Source organism: Anopheles stephensi, chromosome 2, assembly GCF_013141755.1.
Source record: "Anopheles stephensi strain Indian chromosome 2, UCI_ANSTEP_V1.0, whole genome shotgun sequence".
NCBI lineage: Eukaryota > Metazoa > Arthropoda > Insecta > Diptera > Culicidae > Anopheles > Anopheles stephensi.
The window spans coordinates 22783502-22807255 of record NC_050202.1 but is presented as its reverse complement, the minus strand read 5'-3'; the positions used below and the strand labels follow the sequence as shown (position 1 = coordinate 22807255).

At 41.5% G+C, this 23754-nt stretch overlaps 1 protein-coding gene across 3 annotated transcripts; it reads left to right on the top strand.

The window, feature by feature from the left end:
- LOC118507448 (protein scylla-like) lies at positions 1-20383 on the top strand. Of its 3 annotated transcripts, none has more exons than XM_036045935.1 (4): positions 1-22; positions 5555-6152; positions 6259-6369; positions 6554-20383. In XM_036045935.1, exons 2-4 carry the CDS (start codon positions 5572-5574, stop codon positions 6636-6638), a joined length of 777 nt encoding a protein of 258 aa, XP_035901828.1. In that variant the 5' UTR covers positions 1-22; positions 5555-5571; the 3' UTR covers positions 6639-20383. The 3 variants fall into 3 exon arrangements, with proteins under 3 accessions (XP_035901828.1, XP_035901825.1, XP_035901826.1); XM_036045932.1 differs by lacking the exon at positions 1-22 and adding an exon at positions 1653-3121; XM_036045933.1 differs by lacking the exon at positions 1-22 and adding an exon at positions 3975-4560.
- Positions 20384-23754: the final 3371 nt, after the last annotated feature.

Below are 23754 nucleotides of genomic sequence, written 5' to 3'. Positions count from 1 at the left end.
TAGCCTTACAGCCTAAAACCAGGTAAGTGTCTTCAATTTTCTTCCTAAAATTTTCTCTAAAGTGTATAAAATACTTATTCTTTTATAATTATAATTTTAAGCTACTTGGTGCATCTTGCTCCACCGAGAACAGCAGTGGCTGTGAGCGTACGAGTCACGTAGCAACCGCAACTCACAAAAATCAATTGGCCTGGAAGAAAGGTTGAAGGTGCCCTTCTTAAATTCCCAAAAACTCAACTCTGTCGGCCTTTGCCTTTTTCCCTAACTCTATTTCTTGCGTTGTGCAACACTTCCCTGGCGATTTTGCTCTACAAGCACTTGTTAAACTTTTCACACAGAATTAACACTTTTCCTAATGCCTTGTGCTTTAGCCCTTCTAATTGCACTGGATTGCACTGGCACACACGTACACACACACACAAACACTGTTGTTTCTTGTTGGTTGCTCGCTTTCTTTCGATTTTTCTGATGCAACAAACTCCCTTTTTTTCGGACCGGAATATTTTCACACCACCGGCTGCTATTTTTTCGGAAAAAGCTGGTTGGAAAATTCGGGAACAGTTTTGGAGAAGAACTGGGTACTGAGGAGAACACGGGTAACTGTTCTGTTCACGCCACGCTCACTTTTCCTGCTCGCTGTGACTTTCTCGGTGATTGAATTTTCGTGACAAAATTTTGGCTAAACTGCACAGAATTCTAGCAGTCCAAAAAGGCTAAATTCTGAATCTACTAGCAACCCAGCAGCAGCAGCAGCACCGGGTGCGCTGGTTGCGTGGAGAAAAAATGCGTTTTCTAGTCGGAAGAAGAATACTACTGTACTACGGTGGTTTAGTAGTGCTGGCGGAAGCAAAAAAGAAGCAGCGAGAGTGAGAACGAGCGAGGTGAACAAAGCAGAAACGGCGGAACACGAATGAGAAGAAGATGCGGATGATGGCCATCGCTATCCCACCGCGGTGCTGCCGGTGCTGGCCGGACGATCGTTCGTGCCCGGTTCGTGCCCGGGTTCGGGTTGGCACGTATGCGCCACGCACACACCGGCCACGGATACGCTGTGTGTATATAGGGCCGTTACATAGAGATATATCGACACCCCGATACCATCGTGTGCAGGCTGCTGCTGGTGGGTATGCGCGAGCGAAAAGGCTTGCTATCGATTGAGTGAGAAAGAGAGGGAGAGAGCGAATCTGCTACTGGAATTGAATGCGCCTTTGTGTGCGAGAGATGCGTGTGGACGAGCGAGCGATGTGTAAGGAAGTGTTTTTTAGCGGGTTGGAAGAACGGGGAGGAAGCCAGTGGGGTAACCGGCTTTATGTATAGAGTTACTGGATTTTATGTTCCCCTCTTGCTCTCCCCCTGCCCCACGTTGTCCTTTACTTCGATCGCTTTTGTGGAGCTATTTGGTGGGGTTCTGTTGCGCTTCCTATCGGTGTGTGCGTGTTGGGTTTTGTGAAAAAAGCCGAGCCTACCGACAGCAGGCAACAGCAAGAGTGAAAGAGAAACCAAACTCGTTTCCATTGCACACTACCGCCGGACACACACACGTAAATCGTGTATATACTTTTGCGGCCGAACGGTTCGGTGCGAATCGGTTCGGTATGCGTGCGTGTGTGAGTGTGGCGAGTGCACACTCGCCGATGGCTGTTCTTTGTTCACGTTCGGACCGGGCCGTACGGTGGTGTGCGTGCGCACCGGAGCTAGCTTATAAATAGGGGGCTCGGTCGCCGGCCGGGAATTACTTAGTTTCTTTCAATTGATCAAGCAACATCCCCTCGTTACATGAAACAACAGCGTTCGCAAGCGGCGAAACAAGAGTTTGAGGAAAGAGAGTTGTTCAACACGCTCGCAAATCAGAAGCCTAACGAAAACCTCGAAGTAGTGTAACACAAACCGGGTGTGTATGTCACTAGTGAAGACAGTAACGCATGAATTAGAAGGAAGCTGAATAGCGAACTCGCTAAAACTTTGAAATATTCGCACAAAAACCGTGTAACCGCGAGAGAAAGCAAGCAAGCAAAACGGACGGCCCCCCCATAAGCGCGTGTGTACTTGTGTGAATGCGTGTGTTAAAAGCCATAGAACGAACAGCAGAACAACACGTCGCCGGTCTCTTGGTCGTGCTCTCCGTCTGATGAACTGAGGGAAAATTGATTTTCCTCCCAATCTCTGTCCAAGCAAGCATCGGAAAACTTCATGTTTGACGTTTGTCAGGTACAGGGACACAACACGGTACAGCGGCGAAAGCGCAAGAGAAGTGCTGGAAAATCGTGATTTTTCCTGTCCACCAAGTGTGTTGTGTGTGTGTTGTGTGCGTGCCGAGTTTTCCTGTGGAAAAGTATGAGCAGCTAAAAACGAGCCGGAAAACACACACACACGTCCCCGGAATACGGAGGTCAGCGCCGCCGACGACGACGACGACGACGACGAATCAAAGTGATAATCAAGTGCTGTGAAATTACAAATAATACATTTTAAAGTTAAATAAGTACGCGCGTTTTAAGCACGCCTGCGAGTAGAGGAGGAAATTCTGCATAGCGCAGCCCCGTCGTTCTCTACACAAGAATCGCTGTAGAGCGCAAAGCAAACGCCAAAAAACCCAAGGGCAAAAACACGACGCAACGCGTGTCCACTACGTTTCTTAATCAAGTCTACTATTAAGCCGATGTATAAATCGCTGTAAGACACCGGTACAAAAAAACACGAAGAGCAAAGCTGAAAAGTTCAAATAGAATATAATATAAGGAGAGAGCATAAACGCAGCTACTACACTACTCAAACAGCACTAAACCACATCCCAGCCAAAAACGAAGGGCATCATCATCTCCAGTGAAAAATCCGTGCGCGTGTGAAAAAGTGTGATTTTTCTCGTGTTTTTCGTGTGCAACTGTGGCTTGTGGACGAGTATCTCGTCGCCTTTCACGCACAGCAGCAGCACGTTAAAGAGGAAAATAAACCCCGCGACCTAAAGTTTTCCCGGCGTACCCGCTAAACACCGGGGTTTGATTTATGAGTGCGAATTTGGCTGCAATCGACGAATTGGTTGAAGAGTTTCTGAAAATGGAACTCATCTCGGTACCGCCGTATCCGGGCCAGCTGGGCTACCTGGGATCGACCAAAGTCAACGGTAAGTTTTCCCATCCCCCATTGTATGCCTTTTTTTATTCAACCGTCAAATCGTGTATTTTTTTTGACAGTTTGACTCGTACCCATACAAATTCTCAAACCTCCCCATCTTCAAAGAAAAAAAACTAAGAATTTTCATTAAATCGTTCTTCCTGCGGGAGGAGGACACACGCACGACACACACGTGCTAAAGCGTGAATTTTATTGTACTATCACGCACAGCACCATATCGCGTGAGCAGGAAAACGGGAAGGAAAAATCGCGAGCTAGCTAGAAAAAACGGCGATTTTTTTTCACTCGCCACCTCCTTGCACTGGCGTGTTGGTTCCCGTTCAGTTACGGACGTGCGTTCGTTCGCTGTTGCTAAGTGCACAAGTTTCGCCTAACGCAAGTGTGAGTGAAACAGCGGCTGACGCTCGCTACCGCACGTACGAGCGTGATAGAACGTGAACCGGCAAAACCAGCTGGTTTGCTGCTTGGTAGCGAGGCGTGTGAAGGAACGAGTGAGAGCGACCGATCGAATGCGAGAGAGCGAGCGAGAAAGCGCATACTCTCCCACCCACCCAAGTACACGCAATAATCAAACGCTCAAGGAAATCAACCGAGTGTAAGGGAGAAAGAGCGAACCATTCGCCTCTCGCTCTCTCTCACACTTCAGCTTCACTCTCACTCTCTTTCTCTTCCTTCTAGCGCACCGTCCGCGCTAAAACAGCTGATCGTTTGTGCCCCGTTACTTTGTGCGCTTTTCGCTCTCGCTCTCTCATGGGTTCCGGGGTGCGGGCTCTCTCACTCACACCGCTGGTTCCCCTCTAGCGCTTGCCGCACGCGTCACTTCTTCACCTCATCCAAACCCCACTCATCGCTTGTATCACTCGCTTTCGAACCGTCGAACGGGCAACACACGCGGCGCGCTCTTCTCTTTCAATCCCCCCTTTTTTCGGACTTGTGTGTGTGCGTGCGTGCGTGTGAATACAGTGCGTGTGTGTGTGCGACGTTAAAATGCCTAATTTTTGTTAGCCCCAAGAAAAGAAAAGCCTATCCCGCGAAGGGGGTCTGGTTGATAGAAGCGAGTGATTTAGTTTTTCTTTTCGCAATTAAAGCAACAACAAAATTTTCCCAACTTTTTGCCACACACTACTAGTTTTTCGAGCTTTTCCTGCGCTTTTCTTTTTCTCTCTCTCTGTTAACGAATGTGTCTGTGAGAAGCTGTTTTCGGTGTGGCTTCTGAAGTCAGTAATGTGGTGAAGCAAAGCTTCTTCCTGTTAAGTTTTTCGCTTCCCTGTACCAACCGGCTTCTAAAAGTGGAGTGCGTGCGTTTTACTGGTGAACAGCGGTTACCAAGTTTTCCACGGTGCTGCGGTGTCGTGTTCTGGTGTGCGTGTGCATGTGAAAATCGAGAAACCTTACTACAATCCCCCACCGGCATACGAATGTACATCAGTAGGTATCACGATTTAGTGAGCATCATCGGCATGTTAGTGCGTGTCTTTTGAGAATAGTTTTTCCGGTATTTATTCCCGGGAAATCAATCGATTTTCCATCCTATTTTGTGAACATTCCTATTTTTTTTGTGCTTCCTAAAACTTGCCTACTAAGATCGATTTTCCCGAGGCCCAAAGTTGTGTGGCGAGAGCAGGAGAGCAACAGTGTGAGAAACGTCAAACGTAGCGCGAGAAAACAAGAGGAGCGAGCGAGAGAGCTGCTGAACAGCTGTTTGTGTTCCACATAATCTTTTTTTTTTTTTGCTCTTGCCTTTGCTTTTACCCCACTTGGTGGTTTCGGTGTCGATCGATAGAAAATGGTTTCGTTTTCACTTTGCTTGCTCCAGAGTGTGGCTCCCACCATCCGTACTTTAATATGCGGAGGGAAAAGAGATGCGTGAAAGAGTCGGAGTTTTTGCTTTCGCTCTTGCTCTCCCTCTCTCTCTAGATACTAATTTTTCGTAAGCTCCAGCAATTTTCTTTCGGAGCGTTTTTTTCTGTACGGGTAGCTTTTTCTTCATCTTCTCATCTCTTTACCCCTTTTGCACACTGACATACACACAGAAAGAAGACCCCGGGAGAGGAAAATCCCGGAAATCTCGTTCCTCGTTGTGGAAGAGATGGCGTGGAAAACTTCCAGCTGTGAGCCCGGGTAGAGCGATTTTACTGTGTGTATGTGTGTGGTTGTTGGAAAAAATCGATTCTCAGTTTGGACGTGGAGAGAAAACTCACTCCTCTCCACACATCCTCCGTTCTCTTTCTCTCCAACTGACTCTCTGTTGCACATGCAAACTGGGAAAAATCGATTCTGACGTGGCCCATAATAATACAATGTACCCTTTGAGGGGGGATATTTTAATTGTTCTCTGTTAGTTTTTTTTGTTCGGTTCTCATGTGAAACATTTACTGATCTGGAAAATGCTTCTTCTTCTTTTTCTCCCTCCACGGTACAGATTTCCGAACACCGTTGATGCCAATCCCGGCCAATAGTAACAAAAATTCTAATCAAAGCCAACGCCATCAGAGCCAGCCGCAGCAGCAGCAGCAACAACAGCAGTTGCAGCAGCAGCAGCAACAGGCCGCCAGTCAGCAACAGCAGCAGCAGCAGACGCAAAGTCAGCAGCAGCTGCAGCGCAGTCATCACAATAGCAGTAGCCATCATCATCATCACCACCGTAGTAACGCTTCCCACCAGTTGCAGCAACAGCAGCAGCAGCAACAACTGCTGCAGCAGCAGCAGCGTCAGCAACAACTGCAGCAGCAGCAGCAACAGCAACACTACTACAGCGAGAACCAGTATCCGCTGGAGCCGGCGACGATAGCGCTGACTGCTTCGCCGCACGAGGATGCCCTGCAGAAGCTGACCCAGCGGCTCGAGAGTGAGCTGCGCATCGCCAAGCGGCAACATCTGGCCTGCACCGAGGTGCTGCTGCCGGCCGACCTGCTGCCAAGGATATCGTCCGAGATGTTCGAGCAGTCGGAGAAGGAACCGTGCGGCATTCGTGGCTGCACGATCTACATCGAGTTTGAGGATGAGCCAGATAACACACGGTAAGGATTCCTTAACAAATTTCCAGATGCGGAAGGGTTGCCGGTGGGTTCCTGGGTTTCTGAGGTCTCATTATTCTCCTTTTTTTTCTATCGCCCCAAACAACAGGCGGATTGCGACTATGAAGACCGATCCGAACACCGTGTCCACGTTTGAGCTATACCTAACGCTTAAACAGGACCGACGAGGATGGACCTCAATTTTGCCACAATTTTTGAAGTAAGTTTCTCCTCGCCCATATTATCTACTGTTGCTATCAATTCTTGAGTTGATTTCTTTCGTTAGTTTTTGTTTTATTTTTCTTCGTGTTCTTTTGTTCTTGTATTATACATGTTCTACATGGTTACTTACATCCTTTTCTCTTTCTTCCATTTCTATCTTCCGTCTCTTTTTCACACTTTAGAAATTTGGCCCGTGGCAGTACAATCATGATCAGTCCGGAGTTCCGGCTGACCAAGAACAAGCTCTACCATGCTTACGCCGACTAAACGCGTTTCCCCAACGCAATCCTTCAACCCCCACTTCCCTCCCCCCCCACTCCCTTTCCTTGTCTCCTCAACCCACCGATTAGGGGGTTAGGGAGGCAGTGGGAAGAAAAAACAAATCTAAACGCTCATCAGGCGAGTGTGTGTTTCTCACCACCCACCGTACACCGCAACAACAACATCTGTGACTCGCTCGGAACGCGCCCCGTGTCCAGTCCAAAAATGGGGGAGCAGCAGCATCATCAGCGTGTGACACACAGGAAACCCACCACGGACGCCACCACCACCACCCAGCCCAACGAACGGAAGTGAATGTGTGATACAACAACAACAACAAAAAATGCATTCTGTGCGTGTGCGTGCGTGTTGCGTGAAAAAGTGCAGCAAGAAGAAGAAGAAGAAGAAGAAGCCGAGGACTGCATATCTCTTAGGTCCGCCGCTCTTCTTCTCTCTTATGGAGTGTTGTGTGCCCGTCGTCCTCCAGCCAGAGAGAGAGAGAGAGAGTATTAATAAAAAGTGGGTGCCGCGCGTGATGCAATCTGTGATTTTATCCGGTTGGGACGATTGCTCGATTTGGGCGAGGATAGAAGGAAGCAAAGGCAAAGTTGAAGAGCTATAGAGGAGCCCCGGGTGAGTGTGTGTGGGATACCAACTCATCCCCCACCCTCCAAACACCCCCTCCCCCCCTCGAACTGTGATTATGTGATTATGCGCTCGAATCGTTTTGTTTGATTGTTTTGTGTGCCCGGAAAGCAGGAGTTAAAGAAGCAAAACAAAAATGGCCATCGAAGAAGAAAAAAGAAAATTGTGTGGACAGTTTTATCCAATCGAAAGCGAAGAAGAAGATTTCCCGTATTCGTTCTGGGGGGTGCGGCTGCGTGAGTGTGTCTCTCTGTGTGGTGATGTGGTGTGTCAATCAGCTTCTCTCCGCCCCCCCCCGTTGGGTGGTGTTGTGTGGTCGCGCGATTCCTTGGAGGCGAATCAACCATCTCTGGAGTATGCTGCCCATACACACACGCGCGCACCCAGCCACTCACCCCCACTCACGGAAGGAGCGGTACGGATTCAGCAGTAGCAACAGCATCAGAGAGTAGCGAGAGTCAGCAAGATGTGTAATCATCGTCCAGCAGTCGAGGATCATCTTCAATTTTCCTTCTGATCGTCCTCTTGGTTCTGGTCAATCATCCCCCCACAGCAGGATTCACATGTACAGTAACGTGTGCGTGTGTGTGTCCCCTGTGTGTCAACCTCCCCCACTGGACCACCGTCAGCAGCAGCAGCAGCAGCAGCATCGAGCAGAGTCGCGAGAGGTTGTGCCGGACTTGTGCGCGTGAGTGAGTGTGCGTTTTATAGGAAGCAAAGGTAGGACGCGGATTTTCATCCCACTATTTTTTTTCTCACTTTGTTCCCCTTAATCTTAAACAAAAAAACAAGCGAAAGAGGGCAAGAAAAGCAAGAAAATTTTTGAAGCGCGCGAAAGCCACAAAAAAACAAATTACACTATAGTATGTTATAACCACTCACCCTACCTCCTTCCGCCTTCCACAAATCTTCCATCATTGATATGATGAAGAGAATCGAAGCGGTGGCGGTGGGGGGGGAGAAGAGATGGAAGAGAGGGGATGCAACTGTGTATGCATCGGTTTACATGGATAAGAGGATTTTTTTTGTTGCAAAAAAAAACGAAGGGAAAACGAAGCAGAAGAAACAGTAAACACAAAACACAACTACTTTTTAAGTATTTTATAAATATTTAAAAATGAATTTGAGCAAGCAAATAAGAGGGAGATGTACGAGTTTGTGATGATGATGATGGTGTGTGTGTCCTCCGGTTTCGAAATGGAGAGAACAAAAAACAAAACACAAAAAATGTGTAAGGAAGAAGAAAGGGAAATGGATAAAGTAGAGCAACAACCACCCCACTCCCAAGTGATGATTAATGTGTAAAACAACAAACAAACAAAAAGCTGAAATGCTATAAGTATGAACAAAAGTAACGGGAGAAGCAAACAAAACAAATAAGCTATGAAAAGGGAAGGAATTTAGTAAGAAGAGGTTATAGGAGCCAACCAGAAGAACCATACAACTAAAATCAACCACAAAAACATACATGCATCCTTAGGCAGGAAAAAAAACACACACACACACACAGCAATTTGCCACACACAATTTGCAATACACAAACCAAGAAAGCTAATTTTTGATGAGATACAATAGTAGGACAGCGAAACCAATTTTTACCAATCACATAAAACCAGTAAAGCCAAACTATCGCCACAAACAACGCACAGCCAAAGCTTACAGCACGCGCCCACACCCATTACGAGTTTTTGGGGCAAATAGAAAAGAGCACATAATACGACCATCACCATTACCGTGAAGAACATTTGGGTAAGAAAAGCTGTCTTTTCACCCCGACCCCCCCTTTTTTTTTTTGATAAGCAAGATTTTCATTCTTCTTTTCAAACTTGTTTAAAAATTTGTAGGTTTTTCTTTTAAAATTTTTCCTTGTCTCTCATTTTGTGAACTTGAATTATTTACACCAATCAAGCATTTTACTTCGTTCTTATTTGTAATCTTTTTTAATGCGTTTTTCATTCTTTTCATTAATTTATATAAAAAAACATTAGAACCATTTAATGTGCTATGGTTTAAATTGTACTTGTACTTTTTTTTGGTTTTCTTTGTGTGTTGCGTTCAACCTTCAAGCTTTCTTGAAGTGAGTCTGTTCTGCAACCGTTTCTTGGACGAATCGTCACTTGTTTTGATGAGGAAATTTTGCTACGTTCTTTATTCTATTTAATGTAAGGATTTTCCTTTGTAAGGTTTCCTTTTTGGGAGGTGTATGTGTGCGCGTGAGGAGGCTCTTTGGCTAGGTGTGTTCTCTTGTGCTTGTTTGCGCATTTGCTGGTCGTTTTCTTCCTTTCAGGGATTTTGGTTCCAATACCTTCTAATAATAACCTGCTCTTCTAATTGTGAACGATTAATTGTGATGATTTCCTAGTGATTTTCCAATTTTCCTCTTTACATATTACGCGTTCCACTGGAACCAAACATTCAAACACACGCACACACACACACACACACACACACACATCCTCCTTATTCAAAATCATCCCCCCCATAAAGGAGTTTGTGGAGAGGAATGGGGGGAGGGGGGAAGGGTAGGAGTGAGAGAGCCCAGGGGGCTCTCGTTATCTTCCACCCGGTATAACCACCCGCGGACGATGATTGGTGTTTGTTGTGTGAATGCTGTTGTGTGTGTTGCTGTCCTTAGCCAGGGACGGACGGTGAATAGAATGATCCTCCCCGTGCCAGGGGTGAAGTGATCGGTGTTTTTTTTTGTATTTTTCCTTCTGTTCTCACCACCGAGAACTGTGCCGCAAAGCAAAGCAAGAAAAAAAAAATTAAATTAGAAACCGAGTGTTGAGCCCGGTTTGTGTTGAGTTTGTTTTAAAGTTATATTGTAGGCATGTAAAAATTTCGAATTAGTGGACGCGATTATTCCACACAATCTCACAAATACAAACCTACAGCGTAAGAGGAAAAAGGGAAGGGGAGGAATCACTTGTGTGTGTGCGAGCGCAGGATGAAGAAGAGGTGCCGCGGGTGTTGTGGCACGATTTTAGGATTTTCAAATTTTTTTTACAACCAACCGTGTAATGATGAAGAAGAATGAATTAATAACGAGTAAGAAAACCCGAAGTGGAGGGGAACGATCAAATGATCCCAGGGAGAGGAGGCGGCGGTGTAGGAAGGGAGAGATACGGAAGGTGTAGGAGCAACGAAAGCATTTGTGCATGTGTGTGTGTGTGGATGTATGTGTGTGTGTGTTGCAAAGCAAACATACTAACAATAAAACTACAAAAAACAAAACGGATTTTAGTGTTGTAAAACATGCAGCCGCGCGCGCCCGCTTTTTCATTTGAAACAGAAATATGGAAAAACAGGAAACGTGAAAGTAGCGTGCACTAACATACTACTATCGAATAACCACTACTACTACCATAGAAAAAAAAGCAGAAGAAAAGAAAGAGGAAAAAAAGGAATAAAACAAAACACATAAAAACACACACATACACACATACTAATACATGTGCGAGCACGCGATTACAAACTAATTTTAAGACCAAGAAGGCATGTGAAAACTGTTGCTGTTTGAAGAGCATCACGTCTGCATGTTATTGTTTCGCACCTCGTTTTTCTAAACTTTTCTGTCGTTTGGTTTTTTGTCTTCTTCTAATACTTTAGTTACTGTTTCAACCTCACCCCTGTCTTCGGGACAGAAGGTGTTTGTTTTTCCTTCTTCATCATTCCCTTTATGGTTTTCTCTACTTCTATTTTGCTGTCTGTTTTTCCTGTTTGGCGGGAGGTATCGCTCTCACTCACTCTCTGCCCCAGTACAAATCGAAAGGAAAAAAAAGAAAACGGTTAAAACACTGTCCTATTGTTTTGGGGTAGTATTTATTTTGGAATCTTTGGACGACGACCCCCTATTGGCAATAGTTCCTACTTCAGATTGATCACTTGGTAATAAGAAATTAAGAGGAGGAAAATAAAACAGAGTTGTGTATGATAAAACAAAACGGACAAAAATCAAAATATCGAAAATCGATCGAGGGGGAAGGGATGTGTTGATGAAAATGGAAATTAGGAATGTAAAATTTGGAAAATGTGGAAAACAAAATGAACAAAAAAAAAACGGAAGAAAAAAAATGAAAACACAGCACCGAGGAACAAAAAAAAAAAAACATACAAACATTATTATAATAACACAGAAAGTGCAGAAAAAATCAACGTGGTACGCGAAACTAACACATGATAAGCGAATACATACACACGCATACATACACACACAGTTTTTACGGTGTAAGAGGAGGAGGAGGAGTATGAGGAGGAGAAGTGGACGACGAGGGGTGGTGTTGAATTGCATATAGGGTGTAAGCCGTGGAAGTCAGGAAAGCCGATAATAAAGCATTTGTGAGTAAAGGGATGGAAAGAAGAACAAGCAAGTTAGGATGAGACACACACACATACAACAACCAACTACACACACACGCACTTACATACTTTTTACACAGAACACTAAATCACTATCACACATACACACACATATAAACCTCCGATCCCAACACAAAACAAAACAAAATGGGTGGTGTAGTGCCGATTCCTTTCTAGCGAGGTTGCCTTTTTTCCTTCCTGTTTCGTTTGTTTTTGAAACAAGAAAACAAATAATCATTGATCTATAAGCTTAAGCATATTACAAAACCGTAAAAAAGGGAAGAAAATATTTTTTGAAAATGTTTTTCCTCTTTTCTCGTCTCGTCCTAGAAACAAACAAAACAAATTCACACAAACAAAACACACACACACACGAACCAATCTGATTTGTGATTTGTCTCCATTTGTTTGTTTTGGTGTGCATATGTGAAACAAAACAAACAAGTATAAAAGAGACAAACAAACAAACAAACAAACAAACAAACACGAGCAAGATAAGATAAACTGGAGAATGGGTGTGTAAATGAAGCGAAAACACAAAAGAGAAAAGCATGAGAGATGATAATAAGATTTAAGTGTGCGGTCTTCTAGTAATACGCGAAAGGAAAAGAATTGCAGGAGAAAATGGAAAGGAAGAAGAACAAAAAAGAAAAAGAAAGAAGGGAAAAGATGGAAAAGCGAAAGGAAAAACACATAAGTAATATGGCGCATATTGCACGCTACAGAAGGAAACGAAGCGAACGAAAAGAAAAGAAGAAAAAAAAAAACAAGGAGAAAGAACACATTATGTGTGTGAGTGTGTGAAGTGGAGGATACAATGTGAAAAGGAAAAAGGATAAAACCGTTTCATTTGTGATATTTGAATTTACGAATTAAGGATAAAAATATCTTTCTCCTGTGTTTTTTTTTTACTACTACTACCCGTTTAACCTTTACCCTACACCGCGCTACTCTATTATTATTATTATTATAATTTGTTTTAACTTATGTGTAGTACAGTGTAAACCTTTCCCTTTTCTTCTGCAAGTTCTTTTCTATGTTTTTTTTTATTATTTGTGATCTCACTGTCTTTTGTTTTTAAGACAATCCAATATAGTCGTAGAAGTTGTTTTTTTGAAGAAAAAATAAAATCCCACATGAACAAAAAAAAAAAATGTGCAAAATAACAAATTTACTTTTCTGTCTTTTTATTTATTTATTTGAATAATCCACACTCCCACCTCCTGTCCTGTACACGAGGATGCACCCGAAATATATGGTTATTTGTTTGTTTTTTTTTTTGTTGTTGTCTACTCTTGGTTTTTTTTTCTTCTGTTCGGTTGTTTGGTTTGGCCTTTGGTTTTCCGTTTTTTGTTTCCTCTTGCGGTGTTTTTGTTGCTGTTTGTTTTCTTCTTGTTTCTGGTTCGGTTGTTTGGTTTTCACCTTCGTTACGTTTTCCGGTTGGTTTACTACGGCTTACTATAACTTTTCCGAATTTTCTGCATCTTTTGTCAACGAATTTCCACACGCTCTGTCTGCATAATAAACAAACAAAATATCAAAACAAAAATTTACCCTTGGCGAAAAATATCAATTAGCCACAAGAGAGCCCTCCAGCCTGATGCAAGTACTCATCGTCGATGTGTGTCCGTGTGTGTGTGTGGGTGAAAAGAGAGAGAAAAACAATAAAACTTCACTTGAAAAAGCGTTTTACGTAACCCAAATCACACCCAGCAACACCCGCCCAATAGGTGTGTGCAGTTCTATTTTTCATAATACATCGCATATAATAAATAGGTAAAATTATAACAAACTTACACACACACACACACACTCGTACACCATGATGAAAATAAAGAGAACTACACACGACCATCTATACAACACTACTCTCTACACACATACAAACGGGAGAGCAGCCACTCAGTTGCTAAACACGAGCAAAGGGAAGTTTAGAAAGAAAGGAAGGAAAAAACAAACAAATGGAAGCTGAAGAAAAACTCTAATTGTTATTGCTCTTATAATGAGGAAGACAGAGAAAAAGGTGGAGAAAGAAAGCTGACGAATCAACAGAACGAAACCCGAAATCCAACCGAAAGAAGCGTAATGAAACAAAAAAAAAAAAAAAACGGAGACGCAAGAAAATTACTCAAAAAACTAATACAAAAATACTGAAACAAAACTTAACAAAAAAAAAACAAAAAACAAAACGTATATGTATGTGTCTGTAGTAGTTATTAACAAATTAATCAATAAACAAAACAAAACGGTGACAAAACATAATAAAAGTAAACCAAAAAAAAAAACACGACAAACAAACACACAACAATACATCAAATTTTACAACAATAACCAAAAAAAACTTCACACTTCTCTTCTGAAAAAAACCCGCTTATATTTCCCGTGTGGGGGGGAATTTTTCCGACCCCTAAACTAAAAAATACAAAAAACCGGTGGTTTGATGCACACTTGACAAATGAATGAGCTAAAAAGAGCGAGCGAGAGAGCGAGAATGAAAAGAAGGAAAAGGTAATCCTATGATCATGATCGATGTTAATAAGTGTGCGTGTGTGTGTGTTCTTTGGAGGAACAAGAGACGCCAGAAACCGCTACGTATTTCTGCTTGTATAGTGCGTATTCTCGTCCGTGTTCCGTTCTCAATCTCAATATTTCCCTTAGCCCTTATTAACCTTGTGGCACGAAGGAAAGAAAAACGATGCAAACACACATTCACACACACAGACGGTCCGAAACAAAGTGGGACACGAGCAGGCAAGAAGGGGAAGCATGAAACATTTTAAACGAAATCCCACCAAAAAAATGCTATTGAAGGCCTCCTCCTCCCAACTTGAAGCGATGTTTTGTTGTTGTAGGGCGACCCCATGTGGACGCTTTTCTTGTGGTTATGACTCTTTGCTCTGCTCCCTATTTTTTGCGCGGGTGTATTTGTCAAGCAAGCTCGCGAGCAGAGAAATTTGATGAAGAACCAAGGGAGACAGACGGATTTGGCCAGGGTTTTCCCCATTGGGAAGGGAAACCCCATACGAAACGGGGGAGGAAACTTTGTTGTATGCTCATGAAAAGTCGGAAAAAAAGGATTTAAAAGCAAAGGTGCAGACGAATGGCTTCGAGAAAAGGAAAAAATCAACCCCCCTCCCCCCCGTGCTGCTCCTTGGTATCCTGGAAAACTGTCTTTGGTGTGGCTTGAAGAAGAAAATCAAAATTAAACAAAAAACGTTGAACAAGTTGCGGTTGGTAGAACGGGGGTAAGAAGATGAGAAGTGTTGATAGAAGAACAGGAAACAAAAATAGCTGAGGGAGATACAAACGAGAAAAAAAGGAAACAAAAAAAATGAACAAGTACTGTGTGTGTGTTTTTCTATATTTATATAATATACAATAAAAAAAAAATATATATATATATATATATACACATATGTCGATGGGTATTAGGGTGGTATGAAATATTAAAAAAGTGAAAAAGAAGAAAAAGAAATGCAAAAAAAACAGAAAAGTAACAAACGAGCCGTGTCAGATACAAATGGGAATGGAAGAATGGAAAACAAAGCAAAAACGAATACAACAAAAAAAAAACACTAGGATTTTCAAATTTGATAAACTATTGATAATAAAATGAAAAGCCCAACAAATTTTTACACAATGACGCTACAAAGGAAGGAGTACGATAGTGGAAGGGGAAAAATGTGGAAAGAGAGCGAGAGAACAGGAAGCAGGAGGATTAATCAACCAAAACCAAGATGCATTCATACACACAAGATGAAAAGAGAAATCATTCAGCAAGAAGAGAAAGGGAGGTTAAACACATCTTCCTGCACTCCCGCCCTTCAATCCAATTTGCCTTTGCTAAATGACAATTCGGTTTTGCTGGCTCTGCTGTTGTAAACGCGGGTTGTTTTGCGTGTGATGCTGACGATAAGAACTTTACTTTAATTTTGTTTTAAAATAACATTTTTCAACGGAACAGTTTAAGCCCTGGTAGAAACTGGGCGCTTTCTACACCCCTCCCCCGTCCCATCTTTTCTATTGTTCACTGATGTTGTTTGTTTTAGAATAACAAATTGTTCTTCTTTACCATACCAGTGGGACAGCTTTCCTATTTGTGCTCTACACATATTTCACCATGAGAGGGCTTTTTTTGCTCTCCATTTTATCTACTTTTGGCTTTATTTTAATGCTTCTCATAACTGTGTTGCTGTGGGAAGAAAACGCTGAGAAGAACAGAAGCAACAACAAACCAATTTAGATACATGTTTACTACACCCGATGCTACATAATGCTAACACAAACGATAATACAATTCATATCCCGAGAGTAAAACCAGCAACAAAAAAGTAGTGGAAAACTGGAAGCAAAACAAACAATTAACATATAAATAAATGGCAAAACGACACAAAAAGGAGAAGAAGAAACATTACAAAGAAAGACAAACGGCTTCAGTCGGCAGTAGTGAAACATTGTGTTTGAAGGTAGAGAGCAAAAAAAGTGCAAGTTTTGTGGATTATATATTGGGAACCGATAGCTGGAACCGCAGGAGAAGTGAAAAGAGAAGAGAAGATAGAGAGATAGCAACAACAAAAACACACACAAAGGGAAGAAAGGTGGTGAAACAAAGTAACAAAAAAAAAAAGTTAAAATAACACATCTCAATAATCTGTATGTAATTGTAGTAGATTTTGTCCCTCATTCAAGCAAACCGTAAAAAAGCCCAAACAGTAGAACGAAGAAGAAAAGAAGAGGAAACAAAACAAAACACAAACCCCCAAAAGCTAATCGTATTGGATTGGAACTCACTCAGTAATCTCACGCTAATCTCAATGCAGTGCACACACACACACATACAAAAGCGCTAAAAACGGAACGGTTTTCTAACACAGTTAGTCGTAGTGAAGCTGTTTGTTTTTTCTCTCTCGTCCATTTAAAACATAAACAAATGATAGCAAAACATTATACGTTGGCTCTCCTCATCACCTTTTCACAGCTTATCGTGTGTTGTAGGCTTGTTTGCAGTCACAGAAAAAACAGGAAAAACAAAAAAGGATAAATTCGACAGCAAAAAACAAACAAACAAACATAGAAACAACAAGAAAACAGAAATATAAGTAAATAATTTAAAACCGATCAACACAACAGAAGCAAGCAGGCTCTGGAAAAGGAAACGAATCAACACAACCTATATTAACCCTTATGTGTACATGTGTATAATCGCAGTAGCAGCAGCTGAAAAAAGCAGTGGAACAAACACACTTGAAAACATTTCATTTCCCTTTCCCGTTTTTGCCTTGGCAATGGTAACTTTGACGTAAAAACGTAACTGGAAAAGAGGAAAAGGAACAAAGAAACATCGATAAAACACGGACTTACAGGACAGGGATTGTAAGGTTAGTTTCTTCACAACACAGCTTACTCGTGTATGTGTGTATGGTGGCATTTGGTCATATCCCTTTTAGCGCAGCACGCTGCGGGTGGAACGGAGATAACTGTGTAAAGACTCTTGTTTTAAAAACCTGCAAACGGGAACAATAATCATCATTTTCCGCGTTTAAGTTGACGTGAAACGTCACAATTTGTTTGCCTTTTGTGTGATTGATTCTTGATTGGTGTAATGAGACCGTGGGGAAGAGGGGGGAGGTGAGAGAGATGAGCTTTTAAACCAGCTTGAGAAGTCGATGGAGACGCCCGGTACTTGACAGAAAGGGCTGACGTTCGTTTGGCATTTGGGAACCGTTGCGTGTGTTTGTGGGAGCGACAACAAGAGGGGGCAACACAGAGGTTTTTGTTTTCCTTTCGCCGTAGGAAAGGAAAGCGCAAAGAAAAGAAAAAACAAACAAACAACGGCAACTCAGAACCGAATCGATGTACAAAACCTGTATTGATTAATCGTTTACTCTACTCTACTCTGTAATATTGAACCCTCCTCTCAAGTATAGATAGTGTTTTAGCGTGTAAGTAATGATTACTGTGCTGTATTAGTCCGTAGTTCAACCCAGCTAACGATGAGTTTTTCTTTTACCGTTTTTTTTCTTATTTTAATTTCACCTTTTTTAATGTTTTACTTTTTGTGTCTCTTTGAAGATTTTTTTCTTTGTAATTAGTGATTGTTTTATTTTTTTACTCTCGTGTTTATTTTCTCCCAGTTCAATTTATGTTCTTTTTTTTTAAATTCTCTTGCTCTCCTTTTTAATTCATCGTTAGAAAATGGATGAAAACTCTCAACGTGATATTTGTGATCGTATCCCCGTCGTCTCCGTACCAAGCACACACGCATCATTCACGAGCGCTCGCGCATTCGCCTTCTACTAGACGATCGAATTTAAACGAACGTCAGCACCACCAACGGTACTACAAGTACCCACAATGTCTACCCTAAGTACAAATACAAAGCAAATGCAATTTTGCCCCACTTTGCTGTAAAGTACCGGGCGCCTCCATCAACGTTGGATGGGCGTTTTTCGTGGTGATAAAAGCTATTTTATAATCAGTATTTGAGTAAGTTTTTCAACGCACCCGCGTGCGCTGTGTACTGTTTTCCGTAGTTAGTCGAGCCCCAATCACAAAAAAATGAATAACTCGTTCAGCCGAAGTACTGATAACTGGCTGCTAGTTTCACCAACATACACCGGCTCTAGTATTTTTCCAATTCCGAAGCCCCCCTTGCCAGAAGGGAATGTAACGTTTCTTGCCCATGGGTTTGTTTGCCAACGAAAGGGCAACAATGTACGCGGTGTGATACGGCACACAGTTTCTCGATATTTAATGTGATTGTTCCGTTCGTCCCGTGCTGATCGTACGCATTTTGCATTCCGCATTAGCAGCAGCATACGTGTGAAAATATTTTTACCCAGACAAAGAAAGGGTCCATACATACCCATACAAAGAAAAACAAAACACATTAAGTTACAAAAACAATCCGTCAGCAAAAGTTCGTTAAGTGACCGTTTGAAAGCGCCAGCAAAACAAGAGAGACAAACAAACAACAAACAAAAAACTACTAAAATAAACTTACAAACAAAAAATCGAATGTAGGAAACAAATTAAACAAAAACGAAAACGCAAAAAAAAATCTGTCTGTGTAACTCTGTGTGTAATGGATAGGTTAAAAGTGGTTAGTATGGAAGTGAAACGTTGAAGAAGAAGACAAAATGAAAAGTGCGGGGAGAGAGGAAAGCGGGATGGGAAAATAACACAACAAATTATAAGTGATAGTATCTAAAAGTGATAATAAGTAAGGCACAGAGCAGGGGCCCGAACGAGCAAAAACCAAATAAGAACAAAAAACATAAACAAACTCGATCAAACTCGAACGATTTAGTATGGAACAAATTATGAACAAACGAACACACAACTTGAAACAATGTTGTAACACACACACACACTCTTGAAAAACAAAAATTGTGAAAAAAAACCCGAGGCGTGCGTGGTAGGCATTTAACAAATTAAGATCTTAAAATAACAGCAAAATACAAATACAAAAAAAAGAACAAGCAAACAACACTGATACTATGTGGTGGAAAATTTAGTAAAACAAACAAATAAATCTTACAATTTGAAAACAGAAAAAATAACAACCAAAATGTAATAACAACTTGCAAAACTTTTTGGGTGATTGTGGTGAAAAACAAACAAACAAACAAAACAGCACCACAATACAAGTAAGTCTTCACCCTTTCCTCGCCGTCGTTTCACCGAAGCAGATCACAGTTGTTAAGAAATGGTGAAAATGGAAAGAAAAGCAAACGCTCTTTCTCGCTGCTTGGCACTGTCTGTTTTGTTTCTTCTTCTGCTGCGCTTCCTTAACAATCGGGCGAATAACCTTTTATGTAACATCTTGGAAAAGGATATCCGAAAGCATTGATCATCTCGCACGTGACGCTCAGTGCGATAATGTAATAAAGAATATACCACCCTAAACAACAACAGAAAACAAGACACACCACCACCACCACCAAAGACACTGGTGTTTGGATGTTCTACGAGAGCTCTACTTTGTCTCTGTTGGTCGTTTCGTCGTTTTCCTTAACGAATTTTCCTGCTGAGTGTGGTCGAAAATTAATACAAACATAAACTGGTTTCCTACCAAGAAAAATCCCATGCCAACCCTTGGGTAGAAAAGAAGGAACAAAAGAAAGTCAAAGGTTTCTCTCCCCGCCCCAACCACCCCCAACCCCTCCCCACTCACGTTCGAATTGTTACGCGCTGGCACCGTGGAAGAAGGCTAGAGTCCCCTGGAAAAGTTCAAATACCCACAAAACCCACACACACACACACACACACGTTAGTCCTACGCATTGGAGAAAAAAAATCATGTGATCATGCGTGTGTATGTGTGTGAGGTGTCGTATGGGAGGCGAGAAAGAAAAAAGCACATTGTGATAGTAAACATCCTTCTTCCACGGTGTCAGCGAACAACATGAAGAAGTGAACATGGAAAACAGCATTACGAAAATGCGCACAACTTTTGCCATTTAAATCTTTTTTTATTTAGTTTTTTTTATATAAATTTTGTTTCAATATAGGCGCATAAACTCTATCGTCACAACTAACAAAAGAAAGCCCCCAAACCAAACAAACAAAGAACAAAAAACGCATGCAAAACTGCAAACTCACAAATAGTAGGGTGGAGAAAGTAATAAAAAAACATACAAAGGGAAAATCAATAAACATGATACAAATTAGTAATGTAAGTGATTAGTAAGTGTAAGTTGCCGACTACAAATGTGCAAGTACTAATAATAATACCAAAAAAAAAACGAAGCAAAGCAAACAAACAAATCTAAAGTTTGAACGCAAAGAGGTGCAAACGCGTTGAACAACCTATAGCGCTAGGGAAGGAAACAAATTTTTAAAAATTGGGTTAATTGAAGGAGTTTAAATGAGTGACAAAAAATCAAATTAATCGTTTTCCCCCTTCCGGTAACTTCAAGTTCAAACCCTCTCTCGCACGAACGGAAAACTTTGTGAATCAAAAAATTAAGCTGTCTCCCCCAAGAACAAAAAAACTGTCCCTGTCCTTGGCGTTATTAACGGTAAAGCGTTTGAAAAAGGGTGAAAACATTTGTAACACCATCAAAGCAAACAAAAGCTTCTTCGTACTGTGTACTCGGCTGGGCGCCACCTCGTCGTCAAATGAGCGTTTCGCTCGCAAAAATTTTTTTCTACTGAAGAAACAAAACAAACACTCCATTTTTATGATAACTATGATGAACTAAAAACAAAACGATGGTGATTGCGAAACGCGCAAATTGTGTTACTATTGAGTTTTAAACTTCACTCACTGTGGTAGAAGCAAGAGAGAGAGAGAGAGAGAAAGAGAGAAAGAGGGGAAAAAAGTGAAAAACCAAAGAAGTAAAAAGAGAGCAAGAGAGAAGGGAACGGTGGTACAGCGAAACTTAGGATTGCTAAATGCAAAAAAACAAACAAACAAAACAAATTTGCAAAACAAGTTAAACCCAACAAAAAAACAAACAAACATATAAAATTTGTCAAATGCAAAACGAATGATAAGACTTGTTTTTGCGATAAGGGTTGCAGAAAAACGAACGAAAAAGAAAGTAAAAACGCTTGAAACAAAGCAATGTGTGACAAAAACAACAAACAAAAGGAGAAAACAAAACAAAAAAAATGAAACACATTAACAATTGGTGAAAAACGAAGGAGAAAAAGAGGGAGAAGTGAATAAACATTGTAAACCGAAAAAAAAAACAAAACGATGAAAGTGTCTATAAATTCTATGAATTTATAAAAAAAAGCAAAGGTGCGCCATTGTAACGTATTGTAACTAGCGCGTAAGGTTTCGGTTTGTTTCCGATTTTCAGTTCGATGTCAAATGAAGGCGAGAAAACAAAACAAAAAAGAGAACGGGAAAAAGGAAGAAGTGGAGCAAAACACGAACACATTATAGAGTATTCAATTGAAATAAAGTACTATGTGGAAATGATAAAACATATTTAAAATTTGTCTAAAATTCGATTATTTCTTTTAAAACCTCCGAAACAAAATCTGTCTGTATGAGTTTGTGGTGAACAATCCGACCGACCCGGCCTCGGACGCCCCAAAAACGGGTGGCTAAGAAGGGCTGTTATTGATCGTCTGTTGAACTTGTTGCAGCTCGGCCCGTCGTCATATGGCTCACGTAGGCAGGCCGTAGATCAACCACCGGGAGCAGGAGATCTACTCCGACCCGAGTCGCCCGTACCCGGTTGGTGTGTTTGTGTGTACCGTTATGTGGCTTGCCAGGTTTCGATGGCGTACGATCATGATGATGGTGGTGGTTGATGTGGCTGCCGAGCTGCGTATTATTTGTGTGCACCGGTTCGTGGCTATGGTGGCTATGACTCTCCCAGCCACGGTTTCACTTATTGACATTACGTTTGGTTGATGTTCGTCGGGTAGTTTCGCACGAGAAAAGGTCAGACCTTTTTTTTTCGCTTCTTCCCCCGTTGGCTGGCTGGCCGTTCCTGTCGTGTTAGAGCTGTTCATTAGAAGTGCACTTGATGGTAGTGCATTTAATTGCTCCGTATATTCTGCTACCTAGCTAAAGGCTTCTCTTTTCTTTATAAATATTTAATACGATTTGTAATTAAAGCAATTTGATCGATTTAAAGTGCTGGATTATTGCTTGTATGCTTACAGTGTTACAGGGCCCGTTTGGTAGTCATCATAAAGTCTAGTGAGCCAGCAATGGCAGGACCGAGACGAGAAGAAGGTGCTTTAGAATCTTAATTCTATTATATTGAATACCCTTTTAAATAGCGGCCGGAGGGTCTAAGGAGCTTGCTTCTTCTTATTCTTCCTTGTTACTGAGACCTCGCAAGGTTTCGGTCTGCCAAGCTCTGGCTTTTTGTGACTTAATTTTACCATTGGTAGTGAAGTAGTCAGCCCTATGCACCGGGAGACGGTTTTGGATGAGATTTGAACCCCGATCCTGCCGCGTGTGGAGATCGGCCCCGCGCTAGAATATAGGGGGAGTCAAATTAATACTTCTACTTGCATCTTTGACTGTTCGGTTTCAAACACTGCTGTTTTATGTTTTAAAAAATTGTTTTATTGTTTGACTGCTTTATTTTCACACAATTTCTTACTTGTTTTTTACTACTGTTTTGTGTAATTGTTTTGCAGCTAAACATTTTATCACAATTTCTTTTAAATTACGTTGGTACAGTTATTAGTATTGTTTGCCTTTTTTTGTTTTTTGGTTTTTTGGCAAAACTACATTATGTTTTGTTTTAATGTTGTTTCTTGTGTTTATTTTATATTTCATAGTTATGCTTTTTTATTTTGTAATTGTTTTATACTTTTGTTAGTACATTTTTGATAGCATTGTTTATGTATTTTTATTTTTAATTTATTTTAACCACATTGTTTCTCTTTCTTTGTCAGGCTTTTGTTGTGCTTATAATGAGGAGCTTGTTTTATTTGCATGCTAGTAATATTTTCCTGTTTATACTAAATTGACAGACATAAAATTTAAAGTTTCGTTTCAACTGTCTGTCTGTGGTTTTTTTCACTGTCCGCAAAGTGTGCATCAAATTTATTTTCAGTTTTCTCTCTCTTTATCTCTCTCTCTCTCTTTTCTTGGCTTAACGACCTTTTAGGCCATGCCTGTCATTTCTGGCTTAGCAGACTTAATGATACCACGTAGTTTGGATAGACAGTCCTCACTATTGGGAAAACGGCCCATATGAGACTTGAACCCCGGTCCTACCGTGTGTAGACTGTGTCATTGCTCCGGCCCACCCTTCTCAGTATTCTCTAGAGTGTTCTATTGTTTTTTGACCGTCTCGTCTAGTTGTGTGCGATACACTTAATATATTCGAATTTAAATTGGCTCAAAATGGCTGACATTGAGTTGCATTTTCGCTAGTTTTATAATAAGAAACCTAATTCTCCTATTTTTAATAATATTTTTTAATGAAACCGACTTACACTCGATCATCCCATGAGCTAAGACACTTTTGCAGTGATCTAGGCGAAACGCCGTCAGTTTTCACCCGGGTCTAACCCACCAACTACCCCGTGTTCGGGAGAAAGCAAGTGGCAGCGTAAGGGCGGAGGCACCATTGTGAGTGGTGTAGTGGTGTAGCTCACCTCAGCTCAAACCGTACAGACTCGCTATTAACTC

Bases quoted from the DNA above. Each gene is read 5' to 3' on its own strand.
- LOC118507448 (XM_036045932.1), top strand. From the start codon at position 3,004: ATGAGTGCGAATTTGGCTGCAATCGACGAATTGGTTGAAGAGTTTCTG. The intron at 6,153-6,258 runs GTAAGGATTCCT...CCCAAACAACAG, and splicing joins GATGAGCCAGATAACACACG to GCGGATTGCGACTATGAAGA. The intron at 6,370-6,553 runs GTAAGTTTCTCC...TTCACACTTTAG, and splicing joins ATTTTGCCACAATTTTTGAA to AAATTTGGCCCGTGGCAGTA.